The following is a 15,427-nucleotide window of genomic DNA, read 5'->3' as shown; positions in this document are numbered from 1 at the left end:
TTATCTCTGTTGAGATCATTTCCTTATTCATTTCTAGCCAAATGTAAAATGTTCCTGTTTTGATTAATTTAATGGACTGAGTTAGGTCTGCTCTATACCAAATTAGCGTACCCCCTGAGTCACTTCCCTGTTTCACACCTGGTAGTTTGGTGGATGAGACTACCAGCTCTCTGTAACCTAGAGGACAACCAGTGGGTCCGTCTCTCTCTCTCTCTCTCTCTCTCTCTCTCTCTCTCTCTCTCTATCTCTCTCTCTCTCTCTCTCTCTGTCTCTGTCTCTCTCTGTCTCTCTGTCTCTCTGTCTGTGTGTTAACTTCTGACATACCTCCCTACTAATGATCCAGCAGTTTCAGAGAGAGAGATAAGTTTACCATCTGTTACGTAAAGGTAGACGTGTGTACCCAGACAGAGAGGAGCTTCTCTGGGAACCAAGTTATTGACCCACCAATTGGTTGATATGGGATTTATACTTGGCATATAATAAACATATTTAGTTATTTCATGTCTATAAGATATTCATATTAGCCATAATTGTTATATGGTTCCTTCAATTTATTCCATTAAGTTCCTTTAGGTCAAAGGTAAACCCCAGAGGACACACGCACACACACGCACACACACACACACACACACAAACACACATACACACATACACACGTGAACTTCAGCCCTGGTCAAACAGGTTAGGCCACATTTAAGGGGGCAGGGCTGGTAAGGGGGCGGGGCTGGTAAGTGTGTAGGGCTGGTAAGTGTGTAGGGCTGGTAAGTGGGCGGGGAGGTAAAGAAGAACAGTATGCAGCACACACACTCAGATGTCCATAAACCTGAACAGAGAGGTGAGAGAAAGACAGAGAAGAAGAGAAAGACAGAGAGAGGGAGACCAACTTACCAACAGCTGAAAAACCAACAGCTGAACAACCAACAACAGAACAACCAACTTACCAACAACAGAACTACCAACTTACCAACAACAGAACAACCAACTTACCAACAACAGAACAACCAACTTACCAACAACAGAACAACCAACTTACCAACAACAGAACAACCAACAACAGAACAACTTAACTTGCAGGTAATCTAATTCCACAATTTGAGTTACAGAATTTAAAAAAATTGAAAAAAATTGAAAAATTTGCAATCAAAATTATTTTTTAAAGACCTTTTTACATCAGCCAATGTTACAAAGCGCTGTACAGAAACCCAGCCTAAAACCCCCAAAACAGCAAGCAATGCAGATGTAGAAGCACGGTGGCTAGGAAAAACTCCCTGGAAAGGCAGGAACCTAGGAAGAAACCTAGAGAGGAACCAGGCTATGAGGGGTGGCCAGTCCTCTGCTGACTGTGCCGGGTGGAGATTATAACAGAACATGGCCAAGATGTTCAAAACATTCATAGATGACCAGCCGGGTCAAATAATAATAATCACAGTGGTTGTAGAGGGTGCAACAGGTCAGCACCTCAGGAGTAAATGTCAGGTGACTTTTCATAGCCAAGTATTCAGAGTTAGAGACAGCAGGTGCGGTAGAGAGAGAGACACAAAACAGCCGGTCCGGGACAAGGTAGCAATCATTAAGAGTATCTCTACCGCTCCTGCTGTCTCTAGAGAGTTGAAAACAGCACGTCCGGTGAACAGGTCAGTGTTCCATAGCCGGAGGCAGAACAGTTGAAACTGGAGCAGCAGCACGACCAGGTGGACTGGGGACAGCAAGGAGTCATCATGCCAGGTGATCCTGAGGCATGGTCCCACAGCTCAAGTCCTCCGGGAGGGGGAGGGAGAGGGAGAGAGAATTAGAGGGAGCATACTTAAATTCACACAGGACACCGGATAAGACTGGAGAAACACTCCAGATATAACAGACTGACCCTAGCCCCCCGACACATAAACTACTGCAGCATAAATATATCATAATGTAGGTTCTTATACAGATGGGTAATGGTATAAGTTAGATAACACAGTTACAATGTGTACAATGTTCTACCTCTCCAAAGACGAGACTGTTTTCTATCCTGTGATTGGACTGGAGTTATCAGAACTTACATTACATCACCAGAGCTTCAAATGAGTAGAGAGAGAGAGAGAGAGAGAGAGAGAGAGAGAGAGAGAGAGAGAGAGAAAGACAGAGAGAGAGAAGGAGAGAGAGAGAAAAAAAACAGGAGAGAGAGAGAGAGAGAGAGAGAGACAGAGAGAGACAGAGAGAGACAGAGAGAGAGAGAGAGAGAGAGAGAGAGAGAGGAGAGGAAGAGAGAGAGAGAGAGAGGGAGAGAGAGAGAGAGAGAGAGAAGAAGGGCAAGAGAGAGAGAGGAGAGAGAGAGAGAGAGAGAGAGAGAGAGAGAAAGACAGAGAGAAGGAGAGAGAGAGAGAGAGAGAGAGAGAGAGAGAGAGAGAGAGAGAGAGAGAGAGAGAGAGAGAGAGGGAGAGAGAGAGAGAGAGAGAGAGAGAGAGAGAGAGAGAGAGAGAGAGAGAGAGAGAAAGCCAGATCTATCTATTTCACTTGCTTTGGCAATGTAAACATATATTTCCCATACCAATAAACCCTTAAATTGAATTGAGAGAGAGCGAGAGAGACAGAAAGACATAGAGAGAGAGAGAGAGAGAGACAGAAAGACATAGGAAGACATAGAGAGAGAGAGACAGAGAGAGAGAGACAAAGAGGTAGACAGCGCAAGAGAGAGTTGCAGAGAGAGAGCGGTGGAGAGAGAGCAAGAGAGAGGTGAGGAAAGAGGTGAGGAGAGAGAGAGAGAGGGGGGGGAGAGAGAGCATACCACTTTGAATGCTCTGAGAGACTCTGGGTTGAGGTAAGTGACACCCCTATCAGAGTTATCTATCCAAAATGGAGATGTCTGGGTAAACCACTTCTCCAATCTTTTTGGCTCTATAAAAAAGAACAAACAGCAAAAACATATACATGATCAAATACAAATCAAATTTTCAACTGCAGGACAAAATACAAACCCTCTAACCCCAAAAAAGCTTGTGGCGTTGATGGTATCCTCAATGAAATGATAAAATATGTAAACAATGCACTGAGCAAATGTCAAATTGGCTTTTTTCCAAATTACCGTACGACAGACCACGTATTCACCCTGCACACCCTAATTAACAAACAAACAAACCAAAACAAAGGCAAAGTCTTGCTCTGTTGACTCAATTTGGCATGAGGGTCTTTTATACAAATTGATGGAAAGTGGTGTTGGGGGAAAAACATACAACATTATAAAATCCATGTAAACAAACAACAAGTGTGCAGTTAAAATAGGCAAAATACACATTTCTTTCCACAGGGCCGTGGGGTGAGACAGGGATGCAGCTTAAGCCCCACCCTCTTCAACATATATATCAACGAATTGGTGAGGGCACTAGAACAGTCTGCAGCACCAGGCCTCACCCTACTAGAATCTGAAGTCAAATGTCTGCTGTTTGCTGATGATCTGGTTGTTCTGTCACCAACCAAGGAGGGCCTACAGCAGCACCTAGATCTTCTGCACAGATTCTGCCAGACCTGGGCCCTGACAGTAAATCTCAGCAAGACAAAAATAATGGTGTTCCAGAAAAGGTCCAGTCGCCAGGACCACAAAAACAAATTCCATCTAGACACCATTGCCTTAGAGCACACAAAAAACTATACATAACTCAGCCTAAACATCAGCGCCACAGGTAACTTCCACAAAGCTGGAACGATCTGAGAGACAAGGCAAGAAGGGCCTTATATGCCATCAAAAGGAACATAACATTTGACATACCAATTAGGATCTGGCTAAAATTACTTGAATCAGTCATAGAGCCCATTGACCTTTATGGTTGTGAGGTCTGGGGTCCGCTCACCAAACAAGAATTCACAAAATGGGACAAACACCAAATTGAGACTGCATGCATAATTCTACAAAAAGATCCTTTGTGTACAACGTAGAACACCAAATAATGCATGCAGAGCAGAATTAGGCCGATACCCACTAATTATCAATATCCAGAAAAGAGACATTAAATTCTATAACCACCTAAAAGGAAACGATCCCCAAACATTCCATAACAAAGCCATCACCTACAGAGAGATGAACCTGGAGAAGAGTCCCCTAAGCAAGCTGGTCCTGGGGCTCTGTTCACATCACACAAACAGACCCCACAGAGCCCCAGGACAGCAACACAATTAGACCCAACCAAACCATGAGAAAACAAGAAGACACATTGGAAAGAATTAACAAAAAAACTGAGCAAACTAGAATGCTATTTGGCCCTACACAGAGAGTACACAGTGGCAGAATACCTGACCACTGTGACTGACCCAAAATTAAGGAAAGCTTTGACTATGTACAGACTCAGTGAGCATTGCCTTGCTATTGAGGAAGGCCGCCGTAGGCAGACCTGGCTCTCAAGAGAAGACAGGCTATGTGCACACTGCCCACAAAATGAGATGGAAACTGAGCTGCACTTCCTGACCTCTTGCCAAATGTATGACCATATTAGAGACACATATTTCCCTCAGATTACACAGACACACAAAGAATTCAAAAACAAATCCAATTTTGATAAACTCCCATATCTACTGGGTGAAATACCACAGTGTGCATCACAGCAGCAAGATGTGTGACCTGTTGCCACAAGAAAAGGGCAGCCAGTGAAGAACAAACACCATTGTAAATACAACCCATATTTAAGTTTATTTATTTTCCATTTTGTACTTTACTATTTGCACATCGTTACAACACTGTATATATATATAATATGACATTTGTAATATCTTTATTATTTTGGATCTTCTGTGATGTCATATTTTAAGTGTAATGTTTACTGTTCATTTGTATTGTTTATTTCACTTTTGTTTATTATCTATTTTACTTGCTTTGGCAATGTTAACATATGTTTCCCATGCCAATAAAGCCCTTAAATTAAAATGAAATAGAATTTGAGAGAGAGAGAGAGAGAGAGAGAGAGAGATGTCATTTCCTGTTACAAAAGATAAAAACATGATTGGTTATGATTGAGTATGGCACAGGTAAAGCTATTTTTCAAAATATTGATTATGGTCAAATATGATCATTGATTTTTAACGTAGACTTTCAGTCATTTTTATTTTTCAATTTGACCTTTATTTAACCAGGCAAGTCAGTTAACATATTCTTATTTTCAATGACGGCCTGGGAACAGTGGGTTAACTGCCTGTTCAGGTGCAGAACGACAGATTTGTACCTTGTCAGCTCGGGGGTTTGAACTCGCAACCTTCCGGTTACGAGTCCAACGCTCTAACCACTAGGCTACGCTGCCGCCCCAGCACAATTCTTGTCAGTTAGTAATGCTAGTCAGCTATTAATGCAAGTTATTTAGTAATACTAGTTAGTTAGTAATGCTACTCACTTAGTAATGCTACTCACTTAGTAATGCTAGTTATTAATGTGAGTCAGTTAGTAATTCTAGTTAGTTAGTAATGCTAGTTAGTTAGTAATGCTAGTCACTTAGTAATGCTAGTTAGTAATGCTAGTCAGTTAGTAATTCTAGTCAGTTAGTAATGCTACTTAGTTAGTAATGCTAGTTAGTTAGTAATGCTACTTAGTAATGCTAGTTAGTTAGTAATGCTACTCACTTAGTAATGCTACTCACTTAGTAATGCTAGTTATTAATGTGAGTCAGTTAGTAATACTAGTCAGTTAGTAATTCTAGTTAGTTAGTAATGCTAGTTAGTTAGTAATGCTAGTTAGTTAGTAATGCTAGTCACTTAGTAATGCTAGTTAGTAATGCTAGTCAGTTAGTAATTCTAGTCAGTTAGTAATTCTACTTAGTTAGTAATGCTAGTTAGTTAGTAATGCTACTTAGTAATGCTAGTTAGTTAGTAATGCTACTTAGTTAGTAATGCTAGTCTGTTAGTAATACTGGTCAGTTAGTAATGCTAGTCGGTTAGTAATGCTAGTTAGTTAGTAATGCTAGTCAGTTAGTAATGCTTCTTAGTTAGTAATGCTAGTCAGCTAGTAATGCTAGTTAGTGATGCTAGTTAGTTAGTAATGCTACTTAGTAATGCTAGTTATTTAGTCATGCTAGTTAGTTAGTAATGCTACTTAGTAATGCTAGTTAGTTAGTAATGCTAGTTAGTTAGTAATCCTACTTAGTAATGCTAGTTAGTTAGTAATTCTACTTCATTAGTTATGCTAGTCAGTTAGTAATGCTACTTAGTTAGTAATTCTACTTAGTCAGTAATGCTAGTTCGTTAGTAATGCTCGTCAGTTAGTAATGCTAGTCAGTTAGAAAATGCTAGTCAGTTAGTAATGCTAGTCAGTTAGTAATGCTAGTTAGTTAGTAATGCTAGTTAGTATTGTCTCACGAAAGTACCTCTAACTTCCTTCATACTGCACGCAGAGGCATGAAAATGTTATCAACGAGTTCCTCTTGACTATCTAGAAGTAAAATAAGAATCTGTCAGTCAGGTTAACAAGTTCATCTGACTATAGGGAAGTAGGGTGAGAATCTGTCAGTCAGGTTAACAAGTTCATCTGACTATAGGGAAGTAGAGTACAAATCTGTCAGTAAGGATAACAAGTTCATCTGACTATAGGGAAGTAGGGTGAGAATCTGTCAGTCAGGTTAACAAGTTCATCTGACTATACTGAAGGTGAAAAATATAGAGATGGTAGAGAAGATAAGTAAGCAGGAGGTTAGTGTGTGTGTGTGTGTGTGTGTGTGTGTGTGTGTGTGTGTGTGTGTGTGTGTGTATGTGTGTGTGTGTGTGTGTGTGTGTGTGTGTGTGTGCATTCTCTGTGCATGCTGTAAAACGGCATGTAGGTGTGATCTCTTTGATTTTACAGTATGTATCTATTTAACTAGGAGGAGGAGGAGGAGCGTTTGACAAACAGGACGACCTGTAAGCCTACCTGGCGACCTCTTCACTGAGATGCGAAGACGGTTCTCGAAGTCGGGGGTAAAGACCCCAAAAACCTCTGAACCCCAGGGTTAGAAATGATTTATTTGACCAAATATGTGTTTTCATTCATGTTTTAAGAGTTATCCTCTGAGATCCATTGCAGGCAATCGTGTTGTATAATTGTTTTTTACACAAATACATTTAATTCAAGGAGTGGCTATCCCGATGTCTGCTGAACGACCCCAAACTTCCTCTGTAGCCTCCTCGCTTCCCACCCCAAGCCTTGCTGCAGCGCTAGCCCGGCGAAGGTTCACCCTGAGTGGGGCAGCTGACAGCCAGAACCAAGGACTGACGGTCTACAGCAGGTGTGTTAAACTGGGTTTTGCCTGATCCATCAACACGTCACTTGCAGAGTGGAGCCCTTTACACACAAACACTAACACACTTCACTCACACACACTCTCTCTCTCTCTCCCTTCCTCTCTCTCTTCACCCTCCTCCATCCTCCCTTCTTTCCCTCCCTCTCCCTCTCTCTCTTCCTTACACTACCCCCCCCCCCCCCCCCAATCCCAGAATGCCATTCTCTCGTAGCTTCCTGTCTGAAGACCAGTTCCAGTGTTCCATCTGTCTGGATATCTTCATAAATCCCGCCTCCACTCCATGTGGACACTCCTTCTGCATGGCCTGCATTGGTAGGTAGTTGTACTTCAAATCAAATCAAATGTTATTTGTCACATGCACCAAATACAACTGACAGTGAAATGCAACTTACAAGCCTTTAAACAACAATGCAGGTTTAAGAAGAGAAAAAAAAGTGTTAAGAAAGTATTTACTAAATAAACAATAAATAAAAAATAAATGAGAAAATACAAAAATAAATAATTAAAGAGCAACAATTAAATAACAGTAGCTGAGATATATAACGAGGGTATTTGAGGAAACAGAGTAAATGTTTGGGGGCACCGGTTAGTCAAGGTAATTGAGGTAATATGTAGGTAGAGGTAATGTGACTATGCACAGATAATAAACAGATAGAAACAGTGTAAAAAATGGGGGAAGGGGTCAATGCAAAAAGTCTGGGTAGCCATTTGATTAGCTGTTCAGGAGTCTTATTGCTTGGGGGTAGAAGCTGTTAAGAATCCTTTTGGACCTATACTTGGCGCTCCGGTACCGCGTGCTGTGCGGTAGCAGAGAGAACAGTCTATGACTAGGGTGGCTGGAGTATTTGACCATTTTTAGAGCCTTCCTCTGACACCGCCTGGGATAGAGGTCCTGGATGGCAGGAAGCTTGGCCCCAGTGATGCACTACCCTCTGTAGTGCCCATACCAGGCGGTGATGCAACCAGGATGCTTTCGATGGTGCAGCTGTAGAACCTTTTGAGGATCTCAGGACCCATGCCAAATATTTTAAGTCTCCTGCGGAGGAATAGGTTTTGTCGTACCCTCTTCACGACTGTCTTGGTGTGTTTCGACCATGTTAGTTTGTTGGTGATGTGGACACCAAGGAACTAGAAGCTCTCAACCTGCTCCACTACAGCCCTTCGATGAGAAAGGGGGCGTGCTCAGTCCTCCTTTTCCTTGAGTCCACAATCATCTCCTTTGTCTTGATCACGTTGAGGGAGAGGTTGTTATGCTGTCTCCACACGGCCAGGTCTCTGACCTCCTCCCTATAGGCTGTCTCATTGTTGTCGGTGATCAGGCCTTCCACTGTTGTGTCATCAGCAAACTTAATGATGGGGTTGGAGTCATGACTGGCCATGCAGTCATGAGTGAACAGGAAGTACAGGAGGGGACTGAGCACGCACTCCTGAGGATCCCCCGTGTTGAGGATCAGTGTGGCAGATGTGTTATTTTATTTTCCTCTGGTTGCACATTTAACATGCTGATAGAAATGAGGTAAAACGGATTAAAGTTTCCCTGCATTAAAGTTCCCGGCCACTAGGAGCGCCACCTATGGATGAGCGTTTTCCTGCTTGCGTATGGCCTTATACAGCTCATTGAGTGGGGTCTTAGTGCCAGCATCGGTTTGTGGTGATAAATAGACAGCTATAAAAAATATACATGAAAACTCTCTTGGTAAATAGTGTGGTCTACAGCTTATCATGAGATATTCTACCTCAGGCGAACAAAACCTCAAGACTTCCTTAATATTATATTTTGTGCTCCAGATAGATAGATAGATAGATAGACCTCCACTCCTTGTCTTACCGGAGGCAGCTGTTCTGTCTTGACGATGCAGAGTAAACCCGCCAGCTGTATGTTATTCATGCCATCTTTCAGCCACGACTCCGTGAAACATAAGAGATTACAGTTTCTAATGTCCCGTTGGTAGGATAGTCTTGGTCAGAGCTCATCCAGTTCATTATACAGTGATTGCACGTTGGCTAATAGTACAGACGGTAGAGGTGGGATTCTTACAAGGCATCCCGACCTACGCCCCCTATATCTCTGTCTCTTCTTCATGTGATTGGCTAATAGTACAGAAGGTAGAGGTGGGTTACCCACAAACCCAGCCAGCTGTATCACTGTATCTTCTTCATGTGATTGGCTAATAGTACAGAAGGTAGAGGTGGGTTACCCACAAACCCAGCCAGCTGTATCACCGTATCTTCTTCATGTGATTGGCTAATAGTACAGAAGGTAGAGGTGGGTTACCCACAAACCCAGCCAGCTGTATCACCGTATCTTCTTCATGTGAATGACAGGGATTTGGGCCTTGTCCGGTGTCTGAAGTAAATCCTTCTAGGTAACTAGAAGCTCTTTTTGGTCATAAGAGACGGTGGCAGAAACGTTGTGTACAAAATAAGTTACAAATAACGCAACAACAACAAAAAACACATACAATAGGTTAGGAGCCCGTAAATAGGCAACCATCTACTTCGGCGACATTATCATTAGGGGAGCAATTAGGGCTAAGTGCCTTGCTCAAGGGCACATCGACAGATTTGTCATGTAGTCGGCTCGGGGATTCGAACCAGCAACCGCTAGGCTTCATGCCACACACACACACCAGTGTGCCTTAGAGCAAGCAGGGATGTTACTGACCTGCCCAGGTACCTATGACCCCTACGTGACCCCAGTGGGCTCAACATGTGGTATGTTGTCATGGTGGTGATATTTACGTTCAGACGGGTGAATAAACGATCTGTTCTATTCTATCCTCTGATCCAGGTCGGCACTGGGACGGTGCTAAACTCTGCCAGTGTCCTCTCTGCAAAGAGACCTTTAAGAAGCGTCCGGACCTCCAGATTAACCGGACCCTCAGGGAGATCACAGAGCAGTTCAAGTCCATGTCCGGGGCGTCTCGGTTGGGCAGCGGGACGTGGAGAGGTGTCCTGGGGGCTGGAGGTGAGGTATCTTAAATATATATATTTTAGGGAATGTTCTAGTTTTAAAGACAGACCAGACCAGACAGACAGACAGACAGATAGATAGATAGATAGATAGATAGATAGATAGATAGATAGATAGATAGATAGATAGATAGATAGATAGATAGATAGATAGATAGATAGATAGATAGATAGATAGATAGATAGATAGATAGATAGATAGATAGATAGATAGATAGATAGATAGATAGATAGATAGATAGATAGATAGATAGATAGATAGATAGATACTGTATTTAGATAGATATTACATAGAAAGTGAGTGGGGGAGTAGGGTATGGAACAGCTGCCTCCAGAAACATATGGACTACAGGCACTACCACTAGGCCAGCCCCCGGCATGGAGGTGTGCTGTTCTTGATAATACTGTACGTTATTGTATTTATGTACTGTATGTTTCTATTAATCTAGGAGGAGGAGGAGGAGGAGGAGGAGGAAGGGGAGGGGGAGAGGACAGAGACCATCAGGATCCCAGCACCATAGAGAGGGAGTGGATGGACACTAAGGTGGGTTGTATAGGGAGGGAGGGAGGGAGGGAGGGAGGGAGGGAGGGAGGGAGGGAGGGAGGGAGGGAGGGAGGGAGGGAGGGAGGGAAAGATATAGAGGTGTAGAGGGAGAGAGATATAGAGGTGTAGAGGGAGAGAGATATAGAGGTAGAGAGAGAGAGAGAGAGAGAGAGAGAGATATAGAGGTACATAGGGAGAGAGAGATGCTTCAAAGAGGTGAGGTTTTACCTGATCCATGTTCTGGTGTCTGTCTAATCAGAGGTAAGGTGTTATAGATGGTACCAGGTATCCAGGTGTCTGTCTAATCAGAGGTAAGGTGTTATAGATGGTACCAGGTATCCAGGTGTCTGTCTAATCAGAGGTAAGGTGTTATAGATGGTACCAGGTATCCAGGTGTCTGTCTAATCAGAGGTAAGGTGTTATAGATGGTACCAGGTATCCAGGTGTCTGTCTAATCAGAGGTAAGGTGTTATAGATGGTACCAGGTATCCAGGTGTCTGTCTAATCAGAGGTAAGGTGTTATAGATGGTACCAGGTATCCAGGTGTCTGTCTAATCAGAGGTAAGGTGTTATAGATGGTACCAGGTATCCAGGTGTCTGTCTAATCAGAGGTAAGGTGTTATAGATGGTACCAGGTATCCAGGTGTCTGTCTAATCAGAGGTAAGGTGTTATAGATGGTACCAGGTATCCAGGTGTCTGTCTAATCAGAGGTAAGGTGTTATAGATGGTACCAGGTATCCAGGTGTCTGTCTAATTAGAGGTAAGGTGTTATAGATGGTACGGGTCATGTAGAAGGTGTCTGCCCCAAAGACCCAGTACAGCATCAAGTGGTGAGGGGACTGCAGGATACGTTTTGGCAAGTATTGGGTTCTTTTGTGTTTGTAGATGTATTCAAGCATTGTTTCTCCTCCTCTCGCCTCTATGTGTGTGTGTGTGTGTGTGTGTGTGTGTGTGTGTGTGTGTGTGTGTGTGTGTGTGTGTGTGTGTGTGTGTGTGTGTGTGTGTGTGTGTGTGTGTGTGTGTACCAGACCCAGCTACATATGTCCGAGGCAGAGATCCATCAGCTGATTCTACAGAGACAGAGGAAGATGGAGGAGATAATGTCATCACTGGCTCAACTACAGGTGACCTTTAGCCCCTGACCCTTAACCCTGGGGATGGACGTTGACCTTTAGCCCCTAACCCTTAACCCTGGGGATGGACGTTGACCTTTAGCCCCTAACCCTTAACCCTGGGGATGGACGTTGACCTTTAGCCCCTAACCCTTAACCCTGGGGATGGACGTTGACCTTTAGCCCCTAACCCTTAACCCTGGGGATGGACGTTGACCTTTAGCCTCTAACCCTTAACCCTGGGGATGGACATTGACCTTTAGCCCCTAACCCTTAACCCTGGGGATGGGTTACTACAGCACATACCTTAAACGATGTAACTTAACCCTGAACGTTTACCCTCGACTCTCTCTAAGGGCTCTCTTTTCGGCGTTAAGGTGGAGCTCTTTGTCAAACGCACTTTAGTTTTCCATTTTATCACGTAAAATTTTGATTCGCGTCCTTAAAATGTTTATCCAAAGTGCTAATTTCAGGCTGGTAGGGATATTTAAGATCAACCAGAAGCTGGTTTTTAGCGGGTAACGCGGTTGGTTATGGTCATGGTTTGACACTGCCCAAATGGAACAACAGTAATGTGCTTTTGTCGCATGTATACTTGAGAAACATAAAACAGTGATGTTTTTTTCCTCCCATTTGGTTTTACTTGACCTCAACAACAAGCCTCTTAACAGAAGGCTGTTTTTCAATGTAATCAAGTTGTCAAGACCGTTGATCAAGTGTTTGACTCGTGAGACCGCTTGGAAAGCAATCTTATTCACTAAAGCTTCATTAAAATAGAGAGTTTGAGAGGGGCAAAACAGTGATCTATTTAATCTATTTATTATAGACAGACCTACATTATTGTAGCCATGCTTTGGACGTGAATAAAACCAGTGAATTCGGGAAAGTATTCAGACCCCTTGACATTTTCCACATTTTGTTACATTACAGCCTTATTCTAAACTGGGTTAAATAGTTGTTTTCCCTTCATCAATCTACACACAATGCCTCCATAATGACATCACAATACCCCATAATGACATCACAATACCCCATAATGACATCACAATACCCCATAATTGTTTTATTTATTTAACTAGGCAAGTCAGTTAAGAAAAAAAATCTTATTTTCAATGACGGCCTAAGAACAGTGGGTTAACTGCCTTGTTCAGGGGCAGAACGACAGATTTGTACCTTGTCAGCTCAGGATTTGATCTAGCAACCTTTTGGTTACTAGTCCTACGCTTTAACCACTAGGCTACATCACAATACCCCATAATGACAAAGCAAAAACTGTTTTTTTAACTGAAATATCACATTTTCATAAGTATTCAGATCCTTTACTCAGTACTTTGTTGAAGCACCTTTGGCAGCAATTACAGCCTCGAGTCTTCTTTGGTATGATGCTACAAGCTTGGCACACCTGTATATGGAGAGTTTCTCCCATTCTTCTCTGCAGATCCACTCAGCTCTGTCAGGTTGAATAGGGAGCGTCACTGCACAGCGATTTTCAGGTCTCTCCAGAGATGTTCTGAAGTCCGGGCTCTGGCTGGGCATCTCAAGGGCATTCAGAGACTTGTCCCGAAGCCACGCCTGCGTTGTCTTGGATGTGTGCTTAGGGTCATTGTCCTGTTGGAAGGTGAACCTTCACCCCAGTGCTCTGGAGCAGGTTTTCATCAAGGATCTCTCTGTTCATCTTTCCCTCGATCCTGACTAGTCTCCCAGTCCCTACCGCAGAAAACCTCCCCTAGCATGATGCTGCCACCACCATGCTTCACCATAGGGATGGTGCCAGGTTTCCTCCAGACGTGACGCTTGGCATTCAGGCCAAAGAGTTCAATCGTAGTTTCATCAGAACGGAGAACCTTGTTTCTCATGGTCTGAGAGTCCTTTAGATGTCTTTCTGGCAAACTCTAAGCGCCCGCCTGTCATGTGCCTTTTACTGAGGAGTGGCTTCCGTCTGGCCACTCTACCATAAAGGCCTGATTGGTGGAGTGCTGCAGAGTTGGTTGTCCTTCTGGAAGGTTCTCCCATCTCCACAGAGGAACTCTGGAGTGACCATTGGGTTCTTCGCCACCTCCCTGACCAAGGCCCTTCTCAACCGATTGCTCAGTTCGGCCGGGGGGCTAGCTCTAGGAAGAGTCTTGGTGGTTCCAAACTTCTTCCATTTATTGTTCTTAACTGACTTGCCTAGTTAAATAAAGGTTCAATTTTTTTTATTTTTAAAGAACGATGGAGGCCACTGTGTTCTTGGGGACCTTCAAGGCTGCAGAAATGTTTTTTGTACCATTCCCCAGATCTGTGCCTCGACACAATCCTGTCTCGGAGCTCTACGGACAATTCCTTTGTCCTAATGGCTTGGTTTTTGCTCTGATATGCACTGTGGGACCTTATATAGACAGGTGTGTGCCTTCCCAAATCATGTCCAATCAATTGAATTTACCACAGGTGGACTCCAGTCAAGTTGTAGAAACATCTCAAGGATGATCAATGGAAACAGGATGCTTCTGAGCTCAATTTCGAGTCTCATAGCAAAGGGTCTGAATACTTAAATAAATAAGGTATTTGTGTTTCAAAATGTAACACATCTGTTTTCGCTTTGTCATTATTGGGTATTGTGATGTCATTATTGGGTATTGTGATGTCATTATTGGGTATTGTGTGTAGATTGACAAGATTGACAATCCATTTTAGAATAAGGCTGTAACGTAACAAAATGTGGAAAAAGGGATGGGGTCTGAATACTTCCTGAAGAAGCTGTAGGCTAATCCAAATCCATCATAAAACAAGAGATGAGAACCTCGGTGAATACAGGTGAACCTCATATTTAGAAGTTATTTTCCTGTAAAAAATGTTTAAAAAAGTGTTTTCCATTTCATTTAAAAAAACAACAATAACCTAGCCCTCCGTAGGCTACCCTATTGAAAAAACAACAACAACCTAGCCCTTAGGCTACCCTTACCCTAGGCCAACTATAATGAAGGCTGATTCAAAAGCAATGGCGTCGTGTCTTTTTTTATCATGGAGATTTTATGAGATCATTACATTTCCCATTTTACAGATCGCATTCACACTTCTCCAGCAGTTGTATTGTATTGTATGCAGACATTCTCCCCATAAAATCATTTAAAGTTTGGTTTAAAAAAAAAAAAAAAAAAAAATTTTTATATATATTTTTGTATTTTTTATCCCCCAAAAATTTCAAAGTTTTAAAAAACATTTTTTAACAATAAATTGGGGAGCAGTATAACAGTGAGTTGACGTTCTCTTCCTATCGGATCATTCTCCAGCTACTGTAAAAAGTTTGAATGTACGTAAAAGAAAACTTATATGCCCACGGGAAGAAATTATAGAGCCTGTCATTGATTTATTATTGATTTATTAGTACGTATTTAGATATAGCCTATTGCTTTGTTTACAATTTGATGCGGATGATTCCCTCTCTTCTCAGTGAATGTAATGTAATGTAATCTTGCTTATTGACAGCGTTTGGCGTGTCCACGCTCAGCCATAATGCAGTTTACAGTAGTCCTAGTCCCTATATCAGTGAGATAGCCATAATGTAGTTTACAGTAGTCCTAGCCCCTATATC

At 42.6% G+C, this 15,427-nt stretch overlaps 1 protein-coding gene across 5 annotated transcripts in view; it reads left to right on the top strand.

Moving 5' to 3' along the window:
* Positions 1-235: 235 nt before the first annotated feature.
* Positions 236-15,427, top strand: part of LOC109884924 (E3 ubiquitin-protein ligase TRIM21) — a 33,028-nt gene continuing 17,836 nt past the window's right edge. For 2 of the 5 annotated variants that reach the window (XM_031791712.1, XM_031791713.1), the window contains exons 1-7: positions 1,025-1,074; positions 6,810-6,934; positions 7,058-7,211; positions 7,420-7,538; positions 10,018-10,194; positions 10,649-10,743; positions 11,773-11,868. In XM_031791712.1, the coding sequence (XP_031647572.1) occupies positions 6,877-6,934; positions 7,058-7,211; positions 7,420-7,538; positions 10,018-10,194; positions 10,649-10,743; positions 11,773-11,868 (699 nt within the window). In that variant the 5' untranslated portion in view covers positions 1,025-1,074; positions 6,810-6,876. Of the gene's footprint in view, positions 1,075-5,248; positions 6,935-7,057; positions 7,212-7,419; positions 7,539-10,017; positions 10,195-10,648; positions 10,744-11,772; positions 11,869-15,427 lie in introns of those variants that run through there. The other 3 variants (XM_031791709.1, XM_031791711.1, XM_031791710.1) reach the window with 3 other exon arrangements.

This window comes from Oncorhynchus kisutch, linkage group LG16, assembly GCF_002021735.2.
Source record: "Oncorhynchus kisutch isolate 150728-3 linkage group LG16, Okis_V2, whole genome shotgun sequence".
Lineage (NCBI taxonomy): Eukaryota > Metazoa > Chordata > Actinopteri > Salmoniformes > Salmonidae > Oncorhynchus > Oncorhynchus kisutch.
This window is presented reverse-complemented; position numbering and strand designations above follow the sequence as displayed.